Below are 21422 nucleotides of genomic sequence, written 5' to 3' on the forward strand. Positions count from 1 at the left end.
TATCACAGTGTCGCAAGTATCTTTGTAAGTATTTCAGTATTCAGAGCATATAAAGAAAAATATAACATCTAAAATATTTAATTAAGATTATATATATCTAATCTAATTTGCAAAGAGCAAAATAAAGTAAAATGTTTCATAACGATGAAACTAAACTCCGCGTTGACAGCTAAGAATAAACATTAATTAAATTAAAAATTTAAAGTCACGTGATCCAATTAATTCTTTGCAGCATTCCTGCAATATTATAGCAGGTATTACTTTTTAATTTTCTATCGCTATATTTTATCTCGTAATTTTATTACAAATTGAAAGGAAAATATACTTCCTCGTTATTTGTTATTGGGAAGTTCCTCGAAATATGGCTCAAAAATAAATATAGTGCAGAGAAGCAAAGAATTGATTTGAAGTGGAATTCAAAGTGTTGAAGAAAAATCCTTATTGAAAGAGAAACGAGCCGAACGAAAGGACTCTGCGGTGTCGTTTGTTAGGGGAGCCGCGAAGAATGAATGCTAGGCTACGTGGGCGTATTGCCTACGCTTTGCAAGACGCATTCAGCAGGATTAACGGTGCTCACGAAATACATGAGAACGGTGCACACGTAGAGATATACTCGGGTACAGGTAAACATGGATTTCTAAGGCAGAGGGAAGTCGTGCAATCGAACGGGGGGGATATAAACACCCTTCAACCATGAATCCAATTTTTAAAACATTACGCAAAATAAAACGTACGAAAAATATTTCTTAGAGAAAATATAAATTTTATTGTAAGGATATTTTTATAAAAATTGCTTTAGGAAAGTTATTACAGCTTCCGTTTCGAGACGCCATTTTATTTTTATGTGGGAGTAAAAAGATCTACATTAACAAACAACAATTGCGTGAAAGAAAAAATTAATGTAACAGTATCTATTAATTGACTGTCTTAAGAAATTTAGAACTCATAATAATATCATAAATATGATATTTCCTGAAAAATTTAGAACTGATTCTTATTTATCGAAAGTTTTCTGAAAAATTTTAATTTTCCTATTATATTTAGCAATTAAGCAAATTTCTGTTTTAATAATATTTTGTTTTTTATGCTTTTTTTCTGTTGCTCTTAATTATATATAATATTTCATTCTAATTTTCAATTAGGTATTTATATCTCAAGGTTTATTAATGTTATAATAATAATAAATATAAATATATAACTTCATTGTTTAGGTTGTTTTTTAATATCCACAGCAGTAGTATTCAACAATATAAAATAATAAATATAAAATTACTATAAAATATGAATAATAATCATTTAGATTGGAAGTGATTACTTGAACATATAAAAGACGATATGTCGAGCAAAATATAAAAACAAAGTAGAAAAAAAATAGAAAATACAGAAAAATTTCGTGCGACTTCCCTTTGCCCTGCCTTGCTCTGTACAGCCGAAGTGAGAATCGATGTTTACGATTTACTAAGTGTCCATCGTTGTCCCAACGTGCTGCTAACGCAGGTAAATAGGGCCTAGGCCAAGAGACAGAGAGCGAAAGAAAGATGATATAGAGAGCGAAAGAGAGAGTATAACGCGAGTAAGCCAGCAGGAAGGCAGGCAAGCGAACGAACGAACAGCAATGTAGTTCACTCAGCTGATACCTAGCGCAAGACACAGAGGTGGTGTGAAATACAAAAGACCTTTTTGAATTTTTGTTTGGCAGAAACGGCCTGCGCCCGTCGCGCTTCTACGTCACTAAGGATAACATGATGGTGATGGCGTCCGAAGTGGGCGTCTATGATACTCCGCCCAGCAATGTAGTCCTGAAGGTAAACGAAGGAAATATGCGCATCCCAAGCACCAGCCGAGTCCCACGGGAGTGTCTCTCACTCTGTCTGAGGCGGAGACAGCTAGCTCGCAGTGATTTTTGATTTAACCGACGAATCAATCCCCTGTATGCTCAATCTTTTCCCCTCAGCCCCCTTTTCTCTCATCTCCGCGCCTATTTTCTACTTTTCTCCCCGATATACAGCAATTTCAGCTATATAGTGAGGGAAGAGCGACCAAGGAGACCCTCGCGTCTGCCCCGGGGAAGTTGGACCCTTCTCCCTCTCTCTCTGACCAAGGATCTCTCTACGGAAGCGACGAAAGAGCCTGCTCGCATTACAATTGTACAAAAGCAATTGCTTGCGCGTTTAATAGCGCGATAAGCCGCCTTGAATTTTTTTAATGTCACTTGAAAATTTCGCTGCACCGAGAGAGCTACACTCTCGTCGGGATTGTTCAGCGTTAACGTTGTGATCGCCGAGAGTGAAAGCCTTAATCAATTTTCGAGAACACTCTCCGACAGAGCGACTCTCGTGTCAACGAAACTCTCAAGTGCATATCTAGCTTCGACTATAACGCGTCTTCTCGCCATCATGTTCGCATTTGTCTCGTCGACTAATTATTATTATTATTATTATTATTATGTCACAAAACAACCCGCTTTGTTGACCTCCCGCTGACTTTTTTATCAGAGGAGGAAGAAAAGGAGGCGGCGATAAACGGCAGAACTCTCTTTGTTAGAAGATCACAAAAAAGAGTGAGATTTTCCAGATAGTGAAATTCTAAGGGCTAGGAGAGAAAAAAACGTAGCTTGTTGATTCCACGGGGTTTTTGCAGATTTACGGCTTGATAATTGCATGCTTACGCAAATTTTGAGTTCCAGAGGGCTTTGGTTATACAAATCGTTGATCATGTACGTCCTTGGTTACATATGTTGCGTCCTCCAGGTTCTTAAATCTATGGGCGTCTTCGTTCTGGGATGCAAGCACCATCATGCGATTTGTTTACTACACAAATCACTTTTTTTATCACCGTATTTCATCTATGTCTAACAAATACATTACTCATTACATTTTGGCGTTCCTGTCGGAAGCAACAAGCGTATCGTCTCCGTATCGAGTCCTATAACGAAATGTTTTATCTCGTATGATCAATCGAGTGCATCGAAACAGATGTTCGTGTATGATAAGCAGAGTCTAATAAATAGAGTTCTACCGTGCGGACAAGTATAAAGCAATTTACATTTCAACGCTCGTCGAATGACTTTGTGCGAATTCTATATATCTCAGATATTGCCGAAACAATGTTATGTACTGGCACTCTGCCTTTACACTGGCCGATGGTCATCAATGCCCAGCCATTGAGACGATCATCCCTGACTTCATCCAGCATTCGGTAATCCTCAAATGTATATTTTATGCGTGCACTTTCTTTCGTTCCTCTAATAAAACTGCAGAAATGTCACATTCGAGGATTAAAGGTAAATCCGATAAGCGATAATCCCAAGGAGTCGGTAAGGGCAGACTGTCATCGATCCGCAAATGCCTACTCGCTGTATGTTAGTATACATGTATAATAGCTAATCACATATATCGTATTTTATTTATTTTTTGATCATGTATCATGTATGATGTATAATTTGTCATCTAGGGACTAGGTTTGTATAGAGCTGTAGGACCGTCATCCAGTGCTGTCATATGAATGTCGATCATCGACGTGTCGAACCCGTTCTATGGCGATTATTGGTGTACTCTTTTATTTACAGAGTCGCTTGAAGCCCGGCCGGATGCTTCTCGTTGACACCGAAGAGAAGAGGATCATACAGGATGTCGAGCTGAAGTTGCAGATCGCTCGAAGCAGACCTCATTCCAAATGGCTCAAAGAACAGGTAGCTAATTATATTTTTACTCAACCTAGATCAATTCGCGAGATCACATTGTCACATTATCGTGATTAAAATTCACTTCGAGAATAAGGCTGAATTTTTAATCCCATTTAAAAAGATGATTGTTCGAGATAAAACTTAAAAAGATTTTATCATCTGATTTTTCACGAGCTTTTCTATCGGTGCTTTTTTAATGCCAAAATATAAATTTTATACAGCTTATGTTTTATATATTTTTGAAATTGCATATAGCTTATGTTTTATACATAAGTTATAACTGAATTGTTAATTGTATATAATTTATACATAAGTTGTATTACAATTAATGTGCTTGCATGAAGAATAATATCGCATATCATGCCAACTTGAAAATTAAATAACTCTTCGCTTTTTCTCCTCGTCATGTATATTAATTAATACACCTAATTAATACACCGTCAACTAACGCAAAAGTCACCAAGTATCAATGTTATTTCTTCGTGAGATATTTAATACAATCAGTAATTTTATTGGTTTTAATGAAAAATATAATAATATAATAATCGCATTAAAATTAATCGAAATCGTCGCAAGGAAAAATTTCTAACGCAAAACTAACTTTTTTTTTACACTGCTGCTCATGCTGTTATCGTCGCATATGCAGATGGTGAGTCGTTCTAATCATACCATTTTGAGTGTGCTGATTTTTTTTAATACAATGGTACAGGTGGAGGTAGTAATACAGTAAAAAGAATATAAATTATAGTATGTGTATAGTAGGTAGAAATATAATAGAGAAATATTACGAATGAGTAAGTAGAGGTGTCTATGAAAAAATCTCAGCCAATTCTATTTTGCATGGAAATTCACTGCATCTACTAACTTTAGCCCTTCATATTTAACTGACTTGTTAATTAATCGATTGCCAACAAAACTCTCGGTTTGATACCTGCTTGTGCTCGACCATAGAAATTCTAAAAGTAATTCATTTGCGAGTCCAATCCTGTACTCAGCTCTTCAGCTTTATTTTTGCGATGTTCGTAATTACGGCAACTATAGTAGTTGGTAATGCTCTTTTGAACGCAGATCACCATCGATGAATTGCGTGCTGCACATGCTCATAACAATAGTGCAGGGAACGGAATCGAGAATAATCAATCCGCCCAGATGGCTGTCGCAAAAAAGAATGCTATCAACGATGGAGCAAACGAGGTTTCGGCCGTGAATAAAGTTTGGAGCGGCGACAAACGGCTCTCTCTTTACGGCTACACTCTGGAGACTATCAATTTACTACTTCTGCCCATGGTGGAAACTAAGTATGTACCTCAATAAATTTTTTCAATGTCGTATTTCACGTGTCAAATTTCATAGAATAACAAATAAATATTACTAGTACTAAATAGTACTAGATTTGTGTAAATTCAAAGAATTATTCAAAAAATTATTATAAATTTAAGGTATCATTATTAAATGATACTTCGATATTACTTCTATTTTCATGTTTTATAATCAAAGTATCTATCAAAGTATCTATCTTTTTTCCCTTTGGTAAAGTCAAGATTGTATAATTGTACGATTATCTTAATACGTTCTAAATTTTTTGTGAATAATGGTATTTTAATTAATAATAAATATTTAACAAACAACAAAAATTTTCTTTCAGAAAAGAAGCGTTAGGATCTATGGGTAACGACGCTCCCCTGGCGTGCTTGTCGGAATTCCAGCCGTTGGTGTACGATTACTTTAAGCAATTATTCGCGCAGGTACGTAAAAATTTTATTATTGTTAACGTAAAATGCAAAATATAACAGAAAATCGAAAAAAAGAAATTATAGAAATTAGTTCCGCAACTGAATACAGTTTACCCATGTTTAATATGTGCGTTAACGCGTCTCCTAATTATGATTTTTATCTAGGTAACGAATCCACCGATCGATCCGTTCCGCGAAAAGATCGTGATGTCGATGCTCTGCCCGATTGGGCCCGAGAGTAACATTCTGGAGCCGAACGAGTCGCAAGTGCATCGCCTATTCTTGCCCCAACCGATATTGTCTCTAAATGATCTTGAGGTTCTCAAGCACACGACTCATCGCAATTGGAGAACAAAAGTGATCGACATCACTTACCCTATTGAATACGGGCCTGGCGGATTATTGAAGACGCTGAATCACGTTAACAATGAGGCTAATGCGGCCGCTAGGGATGGTTATCAGCTGCTCGTGTTATCCGATCGACAAGGTGGTCCGACAAGGTGAGCTCAACCTGCGAATCAAAATAATGATATATTTTAAATTAATTTTGAAAGAAAAAGGATTAAAATTCACATCTGTTTGTTGATTTTAGAGTTCCGATAAGCAGCCTGCTAGCGCTGGGCGCTGTTCATCATCATTTGATCGAAGAGAGACAGCGAATGAAGGTCGGTCTCATATTGGAAACCGCCGAGGCTCGAGAGGTGCATCATATTTGCGTGCTACTTGGCTACGGAGCGGATGCCATATGTCCTTACTTAGTATTTGAGATGGCGAAAAATCTAAGAGCGGATCACGTTTTCGATGAAACCTTTACCGACGAAGTTATTTACAAGGTAAGCCTCACAAAATTTATTGTTTGAAGACGTTAATGATAAAAAAAGGTCTTTTTGTGTGAATATGAAAAATAAAAATCAAAATTATTTAATTGCTCTTAAATTCCACAGAATTACTCAGAAGCTACCGAGCGAGGAATCGCGAAAGTGATGGCCAAGATGGGAATCTCGACTTTGCAGTCTTACAAAGGAGCGCAGATATTCGAAGCAGTTGGATTGGCCGATGAAGTCATCGATAAATGTTTCAAAGTATTTATTTTTTTATATTATAACTTAAGAGTACGAAAATTTTGTAAGTAAAATATATTTATCTATTCTACCATTAAAAATAGCTTTTAATAAAAAAAATATATATATATATTTATCGAATGCTTTTAATTTTTTTAAACATGGCATTCATAATCATGAAATAAATAAAAATTATAAATTTATTCTTTTTCAAAAAAATCGTTTTGTTCTTCAGATGCATATGATTATCAATTGGATCCAATTAATGATACTTAATGATTCAAACTTTTGTATGATGCATCTTAGTCGAATTTTATTTTTCACATTACATAAACAATTTTTTTATTAATTGCAAACCGACTCGAATTTTTCAGGGCACTCATTCTCGTATTAGTGGTGTGACGTTCGATATTTTGGGCAAGGAGACGTTCGAGAGACATCAAATAACATACTGGGACAAACCAATGGATTTGCTGGTCATTCGCAATCCAGGAATTTATCATTGGCGATCCGGTGGCGAGAAACATATTAATGATCCTGCTAGCATCGCTAGCTTACAGGTAACAAAGACAATTTCGAACACAGTATAGCTTTTAAAAATAAATATCGGCAATTTACACTTATTGTAAGAAAACGTAATTATGTGCAAAGTTCTTATTCTGAAAAAAAAATATAACTATGTAAAATAGATTTGTCTTTTACAATCGTCTTTCCTTCATCAGGAATATGTTGTGTCCAAAAACAACCCTGCTTATGAGAATTATCGCAAGACCACGATGGAAGTGGTGAAAGCTTGCACTCTGCGCGGCCAACTTGAACTGAAGAAATTACGCGATCCGATTGCTATCACGGACGTGGAACCCGCATCGGAAATCGTGAAACGCTTCGCGACCGGCGCGATGAGTTTCGGCAGTATCTCTCTGGAAGCTCACGCTACCCTGGCAATCGCTATGAACCGCATCGGTGGCAAGTCGAACACCGGCGAAGGTGGCGAAAACGCAGACAGGTATAATAAAGAAGAAAAACATAATAATGAATTTAATGAGCTTAAGAACTCATTATTGCAATAATAATTAATTACCATATATAAATTAATTGAATATTATCTGTAACCATCTGTTTATCATTATCCCACAGATATCTGAATCAGGACCCGGAGTTTAGCAAGCGTTCGTCCATCAAACAGGTGGCAAGTGGTCGCTTTGGCGTTACTGCCAGTTACCTGGCGAACGCAGACGACTTGCAGATCAAGATGGCGCAGGGCGCGAAACCCGGCGAGGGCGGCGAGTTGCCCGGTTATAAGGTCACCGCGGAGATTGCCGCGACTAGGCACTCGGTACCCGGGGTCGGTTTGATTTCACCGCCACCGCATCACGACATCTATTCGATCGAGGATCTGGCCGAGTTGATTTACGATCTTAAGTGCGCCAATCCGAACGCCCGTATCTCCGTCAAACTCGTATCTGAGGTCGGGGTGGGCGTCGTCGCTGCCGGCGTCGCCAAGGGTAAAGCCGAACACGTGGTGATATCCGGCCACGACGGCGGCACTGGCGCCAGCAGCTGGACCGGCATCAAGTCCGCCGGATTGCCTTGGGAATTAGGCATCGCCGAGACGCATCAGGTGCTGACCCTGAACAATTTGAGGTCGCGCATGATCGTCCAGGCGGACGGCCAGATGCGCACAGGTTTCGACATCGTGGTGGCCGCGCTGCTTGGTGCGGACGAATTCGGCTTCAGCACCGCTCCACTGATCGCAATGGGCTGCACAATGATGAGAAAGTGCCACCTGAACACTTGCCCAGTGGGCATCGCCACGCAAGATCCGATATTGCGAAAGAAATTCGAGGGCAAGCCGGAGCATGTAATCAATTTCTTCTTTGCGTTGGCTGAAGAGGTAAGAAGAGGTTTAAATGTTATCATTTTATCAGCTTTCATTTATTGTAATAATTATTTTATCTCTGATTGATTTCTCTATATGTCATACGTTATACTGTCTATTATTATTAATATTTTAATATTCTTATTCATTCTTTTAAATATTATTTGTTCCCAAAATTATGTTTTAATTATTATTGAGTCAGAATATTAACAAATTAGATGAAGAATATTAATTAAATAATAAATTCATTTATTAAAATATTATTAAATTAGATGGTAACACTGAAAAATTTTAATACATAAAAATAATACAATTTAATTTTTCTAGATATAAAGTATTATTTTAACACATTAATTTAATACATATTAAATTAATTCGATTCATTTTTTCGTTTCTGCAGGTACGTTCGCATATGGCAAACTTGGGCATTCGCAAGTTCCAAGATCTGATTGGACGCACAGACCTCCTTAAAGTACGAGACGATATCTCTGTTGAGAAAGCCAAGACCCTGAATCTTAGCAATATCTTGCGAAACGCGCTAGATTTAAGGCCCGGCGTGAATATCAGGGGCGGTACCGTAAAGCAAGACTTCCAGTTGGAGAACAGACTCGATAATAAACTAATTGAACTAGCCAAGCCTGTTTTGAACGGAGTACACACTCGAGTCGACATCGAAATGAACATCAACAATGAATGTAGGGCATTTGGATCGACGCTGAGTTATCATGTAGCTAAGTAAGTATGTCAATATTCTTCTTCGTACAGAGAAAATCAGCAAGGCAAAGCTGATACATAATTTTTATCATTTAGCAACAATTTGAGCTTTCTTATTTCTCTTGCAATTCCTTCGTAGACGATTTGGAGAGGCTGGATTGCCCGAAAATAGCATTAATATCAAGATGCGAGGCTCTGCGGGTCAGAGTTTCTGCGCTTTCATGGCGAAGGGTATTCATGTCACCCTTGAAGGCGACGCTAACGATTATGTCGGCAAAGTAAGCACGAGTTTTTTAAACTTTTAAATTTGAGACAATCTATATATAATTTCATATTGCTCTATTTAAGTTGTTATTGTATCATATTGTTGTGTTTATATGTATCATATTTGATACATATAAATATCAAAATGTATACTAAAACTTAAAATTATTTTTAATACTCTCTTGCACAGAAGAAATAAATAATTCTATTTTCAGGGTCTCTGCGGAGGTGAAATCGTCATATACCCGCCGAAAGACTCCGAATTCAACTCGGAGGCGAACGTAATCGTCGGGAATGTCTGCCTTTACGGAGCTACTTCCGGAAAGGCCTACTTCCGCGGTATCGCTGCCGAGAGATTCAGCGTACGTAACAGCGGGGCGATCGTCGTGGTGGAGGGTGTGGGTGATCACGGTTGCGAATACATGACCGGCGGCTGCGCCTTGATCCTGGGTCTCACCGGTAGAAACTTCGCGGCCGGAATGTCCGGTGGAATCGCGTACGTCTTGGACGTCGACGGCTCTTTCAAGAGCAAGTGCAATCCCGAGATGGTGGAGCTGCTGCCGCTCAACAAGCCAGAAGAAATCGCCTATGTGAAGCAACTGCTGGAGGAATTCATCGAGAAGACCGGCTCGCTGATCGCGCAAGACTTGCTCGCCACGTGGCCGGAACCGACCACGAGATTCGTCAAGGTCTTCCCTTACGAGTATCAGCGAGCTCTCAAACAGCTGGAGGAGGCAAAGCTAGAAACGCCGAATGTGATTAACGGTAACGCGCAGATGACGAATGGCAAGATCAAAGATATAGAGGATTCGATAGAGGACGCGGACATGGCACAGCGAAAGTTGGACAAAATCAAGGGCTTCATGAAGTATCAACGGCAGAAGGCCATGTACAGACCGGTCGAGAAGCGCGTAGTCGACTGGGATGAGATATACAATTTCCAGGGTGTTAGAAAGACTCTGCGCGTGCAAGCTGCAAGGTGCATGGAGTGCGGTGTACCGTTCTGTCAGAGCAGTCACGGTTGCCCGTTGGGCAACATCATTCCTAAGTGGAACGATCTCGTATTCCATCAAAACTGGAAGGAGGCCTTGAATCAACTGTTGCAAACTAATAATTTCCCTGGTGAGTCAATTTATGAGAATATCTTTGCTAAATACAAATTTTTTTTCCCCCACTTTGTGAGGTATAAATCCATTTCCTTTCCATCCATTAACGTGACTTTATTTTTAAACATATAATAATTTCATTTTTCGTATATATTATAATTTCTACGTTCCATTGCATTTAATATTATTTAATGAAAGCGACACATTTTTTCTCATTCCTCTTTTTTTCTGTCAATTATTATATCATTTTTAATCGATCAACTATGTGGATAACTGTATGTTTAACTCTTTGAAATTAAATAATTTAGAGTTCACTGGAAGGGTCTGCCCCGCACCTTGCGAGGGTGCATGCGTCCTAGGAATTTCCGAACCACCGGTAACGATCAAGAATATCGAGTGCGCCATAATCGATCACGCGTTCGAGCAAGGTTGGATCGTGCCTCATCCGCCGACCAGAAGAACCGGGCGGTTAGTAGCGGTGATCGGATCCGGTCCCGCGGGATTGGCCGCCGCTCATCAGCTGAACAAGGCGGGGCACACAGTGACCGTGTTCGAGAGAAACGACAGAATCGGCGGGTTGCTGCAATATGGCATACCGACGATGAAGTTGTCTAAACAGGTCGTACAGAGAAGAGTCTCTCTGCTCGCCGCGGAAGGGATCATCTTCAGAACGAATGTCGATGTAGGCAAGGATATTACAATGCAGGTAAGCGAGCGCATTCAATGACAGTTGTTTACAACCTTATATATACAGTCATAAGTATTGTATAACAGAAAAAATTTTTACTTATATTTATATATTTATATATTCATCATATATTCGTAAGACAAATTATTTTCTCATTTCTATAATATTTATGTACTCTAACAGATTTCCTCTCTCTTATTTCCTTCTTATACGATGATGCTATTTAAAGTACTCTTGGTTTATTTATATTATAATTCTCCGACACTCACGCATATATGTTATTGCAGGAACTTCAGGAACAGTACGACGCGATAATGTTATGTACGGGCGCGACATGGCCGCGTGATCTGCCGATTCCAGGTCGGCAGCTGGAGGGAATTCATTTTGCCGTGAGCTTCCTAGAGCACTGGCAGAAGAAGCAAATGGGTAACAAAGCGCCCCTGGATATGCGGCTGATAGCCAAGGGCAAGGACGTTGTCATCATAGGAGGCGGCGACACCGGATGCGATTGTATAGCGACCTCGCTTCGTCAGGGCGCGAAGACAATTACGACCTTCGAAATCTTGCCCGAGCCGCCAGTCCAGAGGGGCAAAGATAATCCGTGGCCTCAATTCCCACGAGTGTTCAAAGTTGACTACGGTCACGAGGAAGTGTCTCTAAAATTCGGCCGTGATCCGCGTAGATACAGTACGCTGAGCAAGGAATTCCTGGATGACGGAAATGGCCACGTGAGTGGCATCAGGACGGTGACTGTGGATTGGCGAAAGGACGAGAATGGTCGATGGAAAATGGAGGAAGTACCAAATTCGGAGAAAGTGTACAAGTGCGACCTGGTATTACTCGCCATGGGTTTCCTCGGGCCGGAGAAGTACATCGCCACAGAAGTGAACGCCGAATTGGACGAAAGAGGAAACTACAAGACTCCAGCCGGGAAATATTGTACTAGTTTATCTAAAATATATGCGGCAGGCGGTTAGTATATAATTATAATATGTCATTGCTCTAGATATGTTATAGAAAAAATTCTGTTTTTTTTTTTAATCTAATTTATATCATTATTGCCAACAAAAAAATCATTCATATATATTTATTATAAATTTAGTATTATAATTTTAAAAAATTTTATAAATTTTATAAATTTATAAATTCAAGTTATAAAATTAGAAATTTTATAAATTTTATATCTTGTTTATTTTTATTAGAACTGTGATATATATTTTAAATGTTTAATTTATGGTATAACTTTCTGTCTTGTACTTTGCACGAACTTATCGAAATTGATTTAAGTATGAATTACAAGGGCGTGAATAATTATATATTTGTTATTATATTTATTTTTGTAAAATAGATTGCAGACGTGGACAGTCTCTCGTGGTATGGGCGATCGCAGAAGGCAGGTTAGCCGCGAAGGAAGTTGATTTGGCCTTGATGGGGGAAACCGGCCTTCCCGGAAGCGGTGGTGTCATAATCGGCGTTAGCGCTTAAAGACCTTCACGATGGATGTTGGTCTTCCAATTAAAACAAGAAAAGATCCACCGTGCACGCGTACCGCGAGGAAGGAGTCGTATCGACTGTTAGAAGGCAAGGGGAGAATCCTTGGAGATCCAAGGATGCGAGCTCCGGGATCCGAGGATTCGAAAGTTCCATGAATCCAAGAAGATACAAGCCTAGAATTGTAGAGTTCAGAAATCCATGAGTCCGAGAAGAGGATGTTAACATTCGGAAATCCACGGATTCAAACTTCCAGCAATCCAATGATTTATAGCCTCTAGGATGTGGAGATCAGAGAATTCTCCTAGGAATTAATGAATTTGAAATTTAAAGAATTGAACATCCAAAAATCATGAGAACCTAAAGATCAGAAAAGTCGCGTGTCCGAATTTTAAGACATCTAAGAACTAGGTCTTAAGGTTCAAAAAATCGAATATTCAAGAGTCGAGCAACGAGAATATTAGAAAAACAAATTCCGGCTTTCACATATTAAAGATTAGACAAAAATTAAAGATTTCAAAATATAAAGAAATAAAGGATTACAAATATATGTAACTCAAAATTTCTCTTTCAAGAAGTTTTGAAAAGTAAGAATTTAAAAAAATGAAAATTTTATCAAAAAAATTGAATAATCTTATATTTCAAAAATTTTTTTGAACTCCTATATGATAAAAATCTAATTTCACGATTTGCAGATGTAATAATTCTATAATCTAAAAATTTAGCATTGATCTAATGGAAAATAAGGATGATTTTTAAAATTTTAGAATTTTTAAATCACATATCTTATTTGTTGCATTTATTGTAGACACAGAAATTCAAAAATCAGCTATAATGCTACAACTGGAAATACGAGGAATAAAAGAGCTTAGAATTCAATTACTCGCAGGTCGATTAAAAGCATTCGAAGATTTAAGAATCGAAAAATTCTCAGATCTTAATCTGAAGATGTGATAATCAAGTGAGAAACGAAGTAAGATAATTTTTGTGGCGCGAATCTCTCCGTATCAGAGTAATAACGGGAAGTAAATGTAATTTCTCCATAACGTAGTGGAATCGTTTAAGCATCTCGTTCGTCCAATTAGAGTTAATCATACGCGAGAGAATTAGAGCTTCGAGTATGTTGAGGGAAGGATACCGAAACGAGCTGGTAGCAGGATCTACGTGACTCCAGATACGGATTTATATTAGGTGGTATACTTTGCCAACTAAAATGTTCTTTTTAACATATGCAACTACAAATCAATTATTTTAAGAATAAAAATGAAGAGAGATGTTTCAGTAAATCATTATTTATAAAGTACACCTATACGAAATATTCTAGCGTTTTTTTAGCTCTCCGAAGAAAATATTGAAGCAAAAATATTCTCAATTATCTTACATGCAGTTTAAATACTTTAAATACAATTGCTGTATTATACAATTATAAATTTATTCCTTTATGGGACAAAACGTTCGATTGTAATAATTAACGAAATTTATGTGTGAGTACAAAAAGTATTCGTATATCGCCATTTTTCGTCTGTACGTTTTAATTAGCAGTTAAGAATGTAAACATGACTAGATCGTAAAGCGTTATACAATAAAATAATATTCATGCATTATCATCTTTGTTTCTCTGAATCTCATTTTATTTCATTAGTAAATAAACTCAACATCTAAGAAATGTAGACGTTCATGTAAAATGTTTAGATATAGATATCAATGTTGTATCATTATCTAATGCATTGTTCGTAAAACTGTCCGACAACATATAGTTTGTAATGTTTATTATTTTAGAAGTGTGGTATAAAAATATTTTTTTTAATTGAAGATTATATTCCTTTAGATTTTATATTATTCTATCATCAGCATATTTTCTGAAAAAGAAATCCGAAAAAAATTATGAAACTTAATGAAACAATTTGCTCTAGGATAATTTGTTAAAAAACTACAAATTATTAATTAGAGATTAAAAGTATAAACAAAAATATGCAGGCAGAGATTTGTTTCTTCTTTCTTTTTTAATGTGTGATACGAAATTAATAGATACTATCGCAAAATAAAACAATGGCATACGAATACTTTTATAGTACACTTACTTTTTGTTCATTTTCAGTATACAATTACAAGTATTTTTAGCATTCTTGGGCATTCGCCTAGGTTGCCTAGCGTATTACTAGCGGATCTGCTTATGTTATCGATGAGGAAAGTTACACGAATTAGCGAAAGATGATGCTATTACGTAAACAATATGAGGACAATGTAGCACTTGCATTATATATATATATATATATATGCCGTTCACTGCAATCCCGTAATAATAATTCTGCCAATTAATTCACAGTCGAATTTTTGCAAGCAAAAATAGGAAACGATCGTTTAACCCCTTAGTCGCACATCTATAATTATGATTAAGCATAAACTTGATCATAAATTGATTGCGTCTGAATTCTGTTAAAGGGTTAATTTATTGACAAATAACTTAATCGATCGTCTTTAACGCTTTCGTGAGCTAAAAATATTCCTATAGAATTGCGTTTATGTAAACTGCAGTTTCACTTTTACGCGCGTCCTATCAAGACGAGAGCATTAATACGCTTGTAATCATGTTTTCCATAAGGTTCGCAGTTTCAAAAAAGAAAATCTATTACAGCTAGGCCTTAAATTAGAAATTTACCGCTAAAAGGTAATTTATTATCAACGAAGCAGGAGTTAACAGTTCATATTTAGACGCGATTTATTTCTAATGCAATTTATCTTTTTATTGATAGCCTTGTAAATTTCAATACATACAATATCTTGAGACAATAAATATATATCGAATGTTACGAGCAATATATCGTCTTTGGCCTTTTGTTTGTAGCAATTTTCTAACCCACTTTGTGTGTTCATATGATATACTCTGCTGTGTTAAATGTGATTAACTTACATAGACAAATTCAAATCTATCAAAATTAATTCTGTTATTCTATTAAATCTTATTATTCGATATTTTTCTAACAACAGTTTCTGCTTATAATCCTCAATGCGAAATAAATTAGCATAAATAAAGATGACACTATATATATGTTATTTGCGTGAATTTCTTTAGCAATAAATTCCTCATTTAAGTCGATCTTTCTAGATGTCACTCGTTTATTAAAAATAAACGCATGGATACAGTTTTTGTTGACTTCGGAATTTTATCAGAGTCAAAATAGTTTCTGGAAAGCGATCAAAAGAGAAGTAATGCCGCGGAATTCACGGCGCAACAACGAATCGACGAATTCATTGCCCGCGTCGCGCATTGCCTCTGAAATCGCCGGAGAGTTTTTGCCTCCTCCCTCGCGAATTCCAATCGCGAAATGGCAGAAGATATTGGAAGATGAGCACGCCAGCCATGTCGTCGGCTTTATCCGCGAGGAGATCGTCCGATCGGCCGCGGACGCGATTTGCGAAAATTATTTTCGGAAAGCGGTCTACGGTTTCGTTGTCAATTGCGCGTACGAGGCCTGGATGCGCGCGTTTCAGGTTCGTGTAAATCCAAGTAACTCGCGGATGTTATTATAACGGAGGACCTAAATTGCTGTGAAATTTTTCAAAATGATATCATCTCGACAATGACATATATATGTCTTATTGTGACAATCGAGTGTTAAACGTCGGAAGTGCAACGATGCATTATTACACGTCATGCAACTGCTATACCTTACGATCGATCATGTTTTCAGTGGGTGCATCTGGAGTATGATAATCGGGGGATATCCGACGGATGCCCTGTCCCGGATGAGGCACCGCCGCTAGTCGCTAAACATCCCCGATTACCTCGAGGCGTCCCGACGGTTTACGGTCGACTAGCGAAATTGATCGCGAGCCAAAAATCGTCGAACCGTCGTTTTCGCGAAGCGCCCTGCGCGACAAGTGCACTGCACGGAAGGAGCGGAACATTGCGGGAAGGACGATTACGTACGAAGATCCGTAATTAAAGTAATTATGCGGTTTGATTAAAGGAATTATTTGGTCCCAAATAGCGTACGTTCTGTATGCATGCTAAATAATTTCGTTTTATTTTTCAAACCGAGGATAATTGCTAAATATATAAATTCAATTAAAGCAGGGTGGAAATCGCATATGTGGCTGGCGAACAATTAGCATGGAACCATCAATTAAATACTGGTTAAGACAATTGAGTAAAAAATAATGGGAATGAGTGCCCTGACGACGATCGACGCTCAGAATAGCAGCATAATAAAAAACATCGGTTAAATCATGATCATATCAATCGGTAATAAATACTCGGTGACGATAAACATGCAATTACTCATGCAAATAGGTAATATTTTTATACTCACCGAAGCGTACCGTAGCTGTTTCTGCCGCATCAACTTCAGGTTGGAAAACGGCACCGGCTCCAGCCGCATCGAAACACACTCCGCGCTCGTACACAAACCGGATCGCGGGACTGTTCGACTAATTATACGTGGATCGCGCGGTGATATCAATCCCCGATACTTTGCTCGACAGTCGTGACACTCATTCGCGGTGCGCGGTTCACTTTAACGGGAACGAAACGTATACGTATATACAAAATACGTGCGGATCTCGCGATTCCGTCGCGATCCCGAACGAACGCGGCACGAGACAACATGGCGGTCGCGGCTGCGCGCGCGAACGCGCGCTCCGCGCCACGCAGCGCCATCTGCGTGCAGTTTCGATGTCGCGAGAGAAGCGTGCCCGATCTACCGTCGCATCGCGTTTATCTACAGTGTCACAGTGTGATCGCCAGATCGTCCGGCGGGCACTCGCGGCGCACGACTTGTATTGTACGCGCGATTCTGCACTCGTAAACGCGCGCGGAACGCGCGGTGGTTACGGAGCGACCGAAACCCTGCGACCGCGACGGAGCGTCGCCGCTGCACTCGACAACGCGCTTAGACCCGGCGGACGCGCATGCGCTCTACCAGGACGCCGCATTCAATCTCGGTAAATGATGATGACTTGATTAGCTGATTTATCATCGCGGTCGATTAGCGTGTCACGACGGTCACCCGTGTACTTGCAATTGGTATTCCAACCGGATGCGCGCCCGCATCCAAGGTTCCTTCCTCCCACGAGCGAAACAAACGCGAGAAGCACGCGGACTGCGACTGCGACTCCGGAACGAGCGCGCGAAGCGCGTCGCACTGCGGCTCCGGCTGCGCATGCGCGCGTTCAAAAAATTTCGCGCGATCATCAGATACGAAAATATCCGGATACTCTCGTGAATTGGTTTACTAAATATCTCAATTCCCACGCGGCACTTCATTTGGCGCCCACGAACTGTGGCCCGCGATACTTTCGAATTCGCGACCATCGCGTATCGATTTCTGACGAGTGAAGTGTGCAACGCCACAATTAATTTCGAATTACCGCGTGGCGCGAGAGAAACGTGGCGCAAGCGTGTAATTTACATGCGAGAAGTAATAGGATCGAGAGACCTAAATTTTTTTATTTGTTTAATCTTAGAACGAAAGATTATTAATGTAGTAATGTAATTTTATCAGTTTTTGTAATTTCGCGGATAAAAGATAAGCTATGTATACCAAAATTGGACAGTCATATAATAAATAGAACGAGCAACGAGATAATTAACAATTATCAGTTTCCATAAAGCAGAATCTTTTTAAAAATAATTCCTGGATCTTTCAAATTTATATCAGATTATTGAAATCTATTGAATGTAAATATCTTTCGATTAATAACGTAGCAAAAGTAGTACAATCGTGCAGCTGTGGCAACACTGCAGCATTGGTAGCTTTCTAAACCCCAGATAGATCCGTATCTCAATTTAACATAAACGAAAAAAAAAAAAAGGATTAACGATCGCTTCAAATTCTAATTAAAGTATATAAATTACATATCTATATTATATATTTTGTTTTTCTACTCAATTAGAAAAAAAGACATAAAAGAGACGATAAATTATATTACTACGAGAATCTAACGAATATCTAACGTCAATAAAATTATACCAACACCAACACGACTATAGTCAGTCATGATCAGAAATTGCAGTCGTTGATGTAATTTAATTCAGTCAATTCGGTATTGAAATCTCAGACGTCACGATGTGGACGTGATGTTTTCATTGTCACGGATAACAGGTAAACATTTTCGCGTATATTTATATCTCAACTCAATAGAAATACGACGCTCCTAAGCTCTCTGTAATTGTGACATACGTAATAAACATTAATTCGTCAACCTATACAACTAATCCAACCGACGACGACGAAATCAAGATTCGCGGCATGCGTTTTTTTTTTTTGTATTTTCCACGGGATGCAGGAGTCCCTTTTTTTTATTCAACGATGCATCTCACGCGAGGAGAAAGCGTTTTCACAAAACGCGGACTCGTATCTCTCTAGGTTTAGTTCCGTGTGGGACATTAACTCCCCGGGTCTCTCTCTCTCTCTCTCTCTCTCTCTCTCTCTCTCTCTCTCTCTCTCTCCCCCCCTCTCCTCCCTCTCTCTCTCTCGCTCACGGTCCCCCTCTTCCCTCCTCTGCCCTCGCCCTCGCTTTACCAAACGATCCCGCACAGTCCCGGCTCTAGAGTTCAGCGGAATATTCCACGAACGAGCAGCGGGCGTCCTCGTCGCACGCGACGCGATCACGTAACGGCATCCCCGTCGCTCTCGCATCATGGACTGTTCCCTCATCGCGCTCCCCCACCGTTTCTACCGTTCGCTCGCTTCCTACCCTTGTCTCCCTAACCCTCCGGCCCTAGCGCTCACCAAACCACTGTCGATCATAGCGGGGCCTAGACACTTTGGCACCCTAATCATGGCGAAGGGACCTTCGCGTCGTTCGGGGACAAAGGCTTTTCCTTCTACGGTAGGCAAAATGTCGGATAACAAAGAAAACTCGAGTGGTTCTATGAAAAATGAACTATTAACACTCTAACTGCCACTCGTCTCTGAATAACGTGTAAAATTCGCAACGGTTCCGTCACTTATTTGTGAGTGACGATTTTATTTGCCCGATTAAGAATTATTTTGCTAATTATTTAGAAACGTTAAAAATATAATATATAAATTATATTATTGTAACATATTAAAAAAAACAATAAAGTATTAAAATAATACACAGATTTATTAAGTTTAATGCTGAAATTAGCTTGACAGTCAATGTTATAATAAGATTTACTGTTTCTACGAGATGCAAATGCATGCGAGAGAAAGAAAGAAGAAATTCTTCCTTTTTCTTTCTAAATATTATTGTAACTAGTAGAAAAATAAAATTTAAAATATATGTTTTTTGTTATATGTTAATGTGTATTTTATATAAATATGCTAATTTTATTACATTTTATATATTTTTTTCATTCATTAATTTTATTTTATATTTCTTCGTGATGACTGATGATTAATAGCTGTTTTTGATATAAAATAATCTTGATAGTGACGTGGTATATCGCTCCGCTCATTTCTTCTTTTAGCTTTAATTATACAAAAAATATATATAAAGTATGTAATTCTATACATACATTTATTATAATCTATACAATATATGTATAATAATATACATATATAAAATATGCATACATTAAAGAAAGATAAAATAGTTCTTTTAAATATATCTACTAAAACGATTTTTCTGATTATATAACGAAATAAAATGAATGAATATAAATTTCTACAATTCGTGACACTCTGTTTTAATACCAGTCCATAAATGACGAAAATGAAAACGGGAACAGCACTCAGAATTACGTATAAAATAATATTTATTACCATTTTATCTTTTTATATGTATACATAATTAAATTCGTAATTATAGAGAATCAGGAAATAAATTCATATGTATGAATTTAATTTTAAATTATCCTCTTTGGATTCTGATAGTCACGTAAAACCGTTGTATTCTAATCTCAGCTTTATTCCCGACGACAACGCAACTCTTGATTCTGCTCTCGATATTATTCCTGGTTCTCTGTTAAAACCGCCGGTTTATATTTTAATATTCCTACTGTAAGCATTTCTACTAATTCTCGTAATAATCTTCTCCGATTTTCCTGGGATTCGCCCGTTTCCAGCTGAATGCCCAAATGTACCGAATATTGCCTCGAATATTACTTTCGGGGCTATTTAAGCGCTCCTCTTATTTTTTTTTTTGTGATCTGCGATTTTATTCCTCGTAGCGTTTTACTTTTACCGCCAATTTTACGAGCAGTTACAGCGCTATCAATTTACGACGTGAAGTTCGTAGCACAAGAGATACAAGTTCCCGATTAGTATAATTATATAACATTTTCCCGTAGATACAAATTACAGTGCCGTGTGCGTATATATTCCGCTTAATAACTGCAATCTCGTATGCTTCTAGACATTACGTAAAACAAATTTAGATATTGCGATATGAGAACTGAAGAAAACTGATTGAAGCTCATCTGGTACGGAGCCGCACGCTGCATGCGCGATCTTTAAGCTCAATCTTGGAAGCAATCTCAGGCTCGCTCGTTTTATTTTGCAAAAATGCTCTCTCAAAAGTTAAAAATTACGTGGCACATCTCGTGTTCTCCTACCGTTTTACCTGGAGAGCAAAGAGAGAAATCTCTACGTTCCGAGGTTGAGTTTAACTATCTCGAAGTTTACATCGCGTTTGCCGAACGTATAATATATAAACAAAAAGGCGCGTTTGACGCTATATATCGAACGGACCGGAATACAGGTCGAAGTGTCAATATCGATCTACCTGTTTAGCAGGATCGTCTGAACGACTACCGTTTCGATTCTTCATGATGTTTTCTTTCTCTCTTCGCTACCGCTTCTCCCTCCCCCTCCACCCTCCCTCTTCCCCCC

At 38.3% G+C, this 21422-nt stretch overlaps 3 protein-coding genes across 7 annotated transcripts in view; 2 read left to right on the forward strand and 1 right to left on the reverse strand.

Annotated features, from left to right (window-relative positions):
• The window catches only part of LOC105462924 (protein retinal degeneration B), a 61707-nt gene extending 55829 nt beyond the window's left edge, over window positions 1-5878 (reverse strand). Inside the window, exon 1 of the mRNA XM_011709853.1 lies at window positions 5794-5878. The gene's annotated coding sequence lies outside the window, so the exon portion shown is untranslated. The remainder of the gene's footprint in view (window positions 1-5793) is intronic.
• The window catches only part of LOC105462922 (putative glutamate synthase [NADPH]), a 32309-nt gene extending 19115 nt beyond the window's left edge, over window positions 1-13194 (forward strand). For 2 of the 4 annotated variants that reach the window (XM_011709846.1, XM_011709845.1), the window contains exons 10-26: window positions 1700-1805; window positions 3569-3691; window positions 4332-4334; window positions 4754-4983; window positions 5331-5430; window positions 5584-5918; window positions 6011-6251; window positions 6363-6500; window positions 6854-7039; window positions 7202-7485; window positions 7617-8373; window positions 8759-9093; window positions 9212-9350; window positions 9552-10458; window positions 10751-11148; window positions 11418-12102; window positions 12479-13194. In XM_011709846.1, coding sequence (XP_011708148.1) covers window positions 1700-1805; window positions 3569-3691; window positions 4332-4334; window positions 4754-4983; window positions 5331-5430; window positions 5584-5918; window positions 6011-6251; window positions 6363-6500; window positions 6854-7039; window positions 7202-7485; window positions 7617-8373; window positions 8759-9093; window positions 9212-9350; window positions 9552-10458; window positions 10751-11148; window positions 11418-12102; window positions 12479-12615 — 5104 coding nt within the window. In that variant the 3' untranslated portion in view covers window positions 12616-13194. The remainder of the gene's footprint in view (window positions 1-1699; window positions 1806-3568; window positions 3692-4331; window positions 4335-4753; window positions 4984-5330; window positions 5431-5583; window positions 5919-6010; window positions 6252-6362; window positions 6501-6853; window positions 7040-7201; window positions 7486-7616; window positions 8374-8758; window positions 9094-9211; window positions 9351-9551; window positions 10459-10750; window positions 11149-11417; window positions 12103-12478) is intronic. The other 2 variants (XM_011709847.1, XM_011709848.1) reach the window with 2 other exon arrangements.
• Window positions 13195-13274: 80 nt separating this feature from the next.
• On the forward strand, window positions 13275-16892 carry LOC105462925. 2 transcript variants are annotated; one of them, XM_011709856.1, is made up of 3 exons: window positions 13275-16113; window positions 16314-16569; window positions 16697-16892. In XM_011709856.1, the coding sequence occupies exons 1-2, from the start codon at window positions 15832-15834 to the stop codon at window positions 16566-16568; spliced, it is 537 nt and encodes a 178-aa protein (XP_011708158.1). In that variant the 5' UTR covers window positions 13275-15831; the 3' UTR covers window position 16569; window positions 16697-16892. The 2 variants fall into 2 exon arrangements, with proteins under 2 accessions (XP_011708158.1, XP_011708159.1); XM_011709857.1 differs by having other exon boundaries at window positions 16700-16892.
• The last annotated feature ends 4530 nt before the right edge of the window (window positions 16893-21422 follow it).

The sequence above is a fragment of the Wasmannia auropunctata genome, unplaced genomic scaffold, assembly GCF_000956235.1.
Source record: "Wasmannia auropunctata unplaced genomic scaffold, wasmannia.A_1.0 LD336092.1, whole genome shotgun sequence".
In the NCBI taxonomy this organism is placed as follows: domain Eukaryota; kingdom Metazoa; phylum Arthropoda; class Insecta; order Hymenoptera; family Formicidae; genus Wasmannia; species Wasmannia auropunctata.